General features: G+C 39.7%; 1 protein-coding gene across 1 annotated transcript; it reads right to left on the bottom strand.

The window, feature by feature from the left end:
* Positions 1-204: 204 nt before the first annotated feature.
* MELLADRAFT_85864 (uncharacterized protein) lies at positions 205-1801 on the bottom strand (the record flags this gene model as incomplete). The annotated part of the gene is made up of 5 exons (XM_007419348.1): positions 205-275; positions 382-637; positions 698-1086; positions 1167-1246; positions 1344-1801. 5 exons carry the CDS (start codon positions 1799-1801, stop codon positions 205-207), a joined length of 1254 nt encoding a protein of 417 aa, XP_007419410.1.
* Between the last annotated feature and the right edge of the window lie 1078 nt (positions 1802-2879).

The following is a 2879-nucleotide window of genomic DNA, read 5'->3' on the forward strand; positions in this document are numbered from 1 at the left end:
TTGATTGGATGAAGTTGTTTGAGTTGCTGTGGTCGATTTTGGCCTTTTTCTTTTTGTGTTACCTTTTTGCGCTGGGACCATCTCGGAAGGAGGTATCTTCTCAATATAAAAGTATCCATTTTTGATGTCGCTGAGCCATTTCTTCTTTTGGCCATCATCACACGCCCCGGAAACCCTGATTCGAGCTCTTCTGGTAAAAGGGTGCTACCGGGTTGAGTTTGTACCAGGCGAATAGGCCATCCTCGAGCTTTGATGACACCTGCGGGATCTGGTTTCTTGGGAAATACTTTTCCAGGTATGTGTTTGTCTTTGAGTAGCAAGAACCAGAATGCGATTAACATGCATGATTCTATTGTCTGTACCACTACAGACATGACTTACGCATCAAATGGTTCAACGCCTTTGTCAGTTCGGCTCTTCGTGCGTCCACAGGTGGAGCAGCCTTCTTCTCGATCTCGCTGGCCACCACTTTGCCATGGACATAGTACTTAAACTTTGTACTGAATTCCATCTTCTCGTCGGCCCATTCTGAAAAGGTCTTGTTCGTTGAGTACACTTCATTCCAACCATCGCTAATATCGCAGCTGAGTGCAGTAAGGTAGTAGTGAATATGAAAGCGCTGACATACAATTGCAAACTAAAAAATGGAGGAGATCAGTAAAGTGTTGTTCAGATGAGGATGAGGTATACAACCTACATTATGATGAGCAACTCGAAAGGCAGCTAATGATTTAAGCTGAAGGCTGGCCACTGAAACATTTTTTTCTGGCTTTCCGTGGTTAAAGTGAACTTTTTCGACATCCACTAGTTCATCGAAGATTGGTCGATACAGGAGCTCTTCTTCTTCTGACAGCTGATTAACGTGAGGGGAAGTGACTTGAGCTGATATGTCTTCCTCATTGATTTCCTGGTCGACATCTCCTACTTCTACCGCTACACTGGGTGATGACAAGTCGGGAAGTTTAGCCAGTGCAAAAAAGTAAGGTGTTCTGAAGACCATCTTCTCGTCGTTGGTCATGTTGTCCCAAATGTCACGGATGTCCGTGTTTCGTTTAGCCCAACCCGCCTTATTGTTTCGATGAGGCACTATACATGTGAAGATAACGTATATTCAAGGATGTCAGACCGTGCAATAGAAGTATAAAGTCTCAAAGATAATTAATTACTTTCAATCGCCAAAGGTTTCTTTCCAAAGGACAGAAAGCGAGTCCAGCAAGATGACTTCCCGCTTGTTGGACCAACGTTTCTACAACAAGAAAAAGTTCTCGAGAAATGAGAATGAGTGAGATTAGAATGAAACATTTAAGTGAGAAGAGAATGAAAAGAATCAAAAGGTCACGCACGTAAGTTCCCACACCATTGTCTCACTGATACCCCCAATTAATGCTGCCATCAGCATTCGCTTCTCATGATCCAATCGTATGAGCTGCACCAGGTTATTGATTTCAGTGGGCACCTGATTCTTGTGTCGAGAAGCATTCTTCTTCCGTTCTGCCAGTTCTTTTCGAAGGTCAACAACGGTCCATTTGTCAAGTTCTTGCTCCATATTGTCAATATTGAGAGATGGAAAACTAGATGTGAATTCTTTAGATCTTGTATTATCTGCCAAGTTAGTGGTGTCTACTTCCGATCTTATATTATCTGCTAAGTTAGTGGCGTCTGGTTCTGGGGTAGGTTGTCGGCCTCGATTATTTTTTCTCAACGATTTCTTCTTGGTGTTAGCAGAATCTCTGCGTTGTTTACTGATAACTGGCGCAGTAGCTGCTGAAGGGGATAACTGTCTACCTGATCGTAAAGACATATTTGAAATGGAAGGTTTTGTTAAAGATGAAGTTGAAGTTGTTGTAGGAGGATCAAAAGACGTAGTGTGTCGAAAATTGGCAGATAAGCCCCCCGCGCTGGGGCCAAATCATTTGTATACGTACAGGCATATGTACATATCATAAATATGTATAAACCAATCAAATTCAAATACTACCTAGCAACTCTACATAGGATTCGAATGAGTACCGTTTATAGGAACTTGAAGATATCAACATCAGTCAATGAGGTGTGTGATCTGGACTTGAATCATAAGCGTTTATAATATCAATTATAACAGTGTTTTTCGAAGAAGTTTGATTCAAAAACTTTACAAGTATCAAATTGGTTGTACCAAAGCTTGATAGCATAGTGCTCCCAGATTTTTGAACTTATATTACACGAGTCATTCTGAAGTCAAGTAAGTGTATATCAGGGTTGGTACTATAGAAAGCTCCTGGTGAAAACAAATCCAACATGTTTAAAGAAGTTCAATTGAAAAACACAAAAGTTATTGAGACTTTTGAAAATGACAAAGGCAAAATCCAGTTTGAGGCTTCTTGGTGGGGTCAGGTAGGTGTTAGTGATACTTTCAAATATTCATTGAGTGCTTTAGTAAAAGAATACAAGTTTTTCGAAGACATTTGATAGAAAAACAAATAAGTTATCAGAGTATCTGTCACCCCAAAAGCAACAAAGTAAGTACCTACAAGATTTTTGAAATCAAATTTTGTGGGTCTGTGTTGAGTGAGGCAATGGAGTGTATACCTTTTTATTCTGAACATAGTGTGTAAAGAAAGACTGCAGCTTTTTTCCCAAAGTTTCATTTAGAAATGAAAAAGTTATTGAGATTTTTGCAAATGATATAGCAAATGCCATGAGCTTTGCAAGGATACAAAATCAAATTTCGTGGGTGTTTGTGGAGTGAGGTAATGAAGTGTATACCTTTTTATTCTGAACATAGCATGTAAAAAAATACTGCAGCTTTTTTTCCCCAGTTTCATAGACGACTGAAAAAGTTGTCAGACGTTTTCTTGTCAAAATAGTAAATACCATAAGCTTTGCAAGTATGAAAATGT

This window comes from Melampsora larici-populina (assembly GCF_000204055.1).
Source record: "Melampsora larici-populina 98AG31 unplaced genomic scaffold MELLAscaffold_164, whole genome shotgun sequence".
NCBI classification, from domain to species: Eukaryota; Fungi; Basidiomycota; class Pucciniomycetes; order Pucciniales; family Melampsoraceae; genus Melampsora; species Melampsora laricis-populina.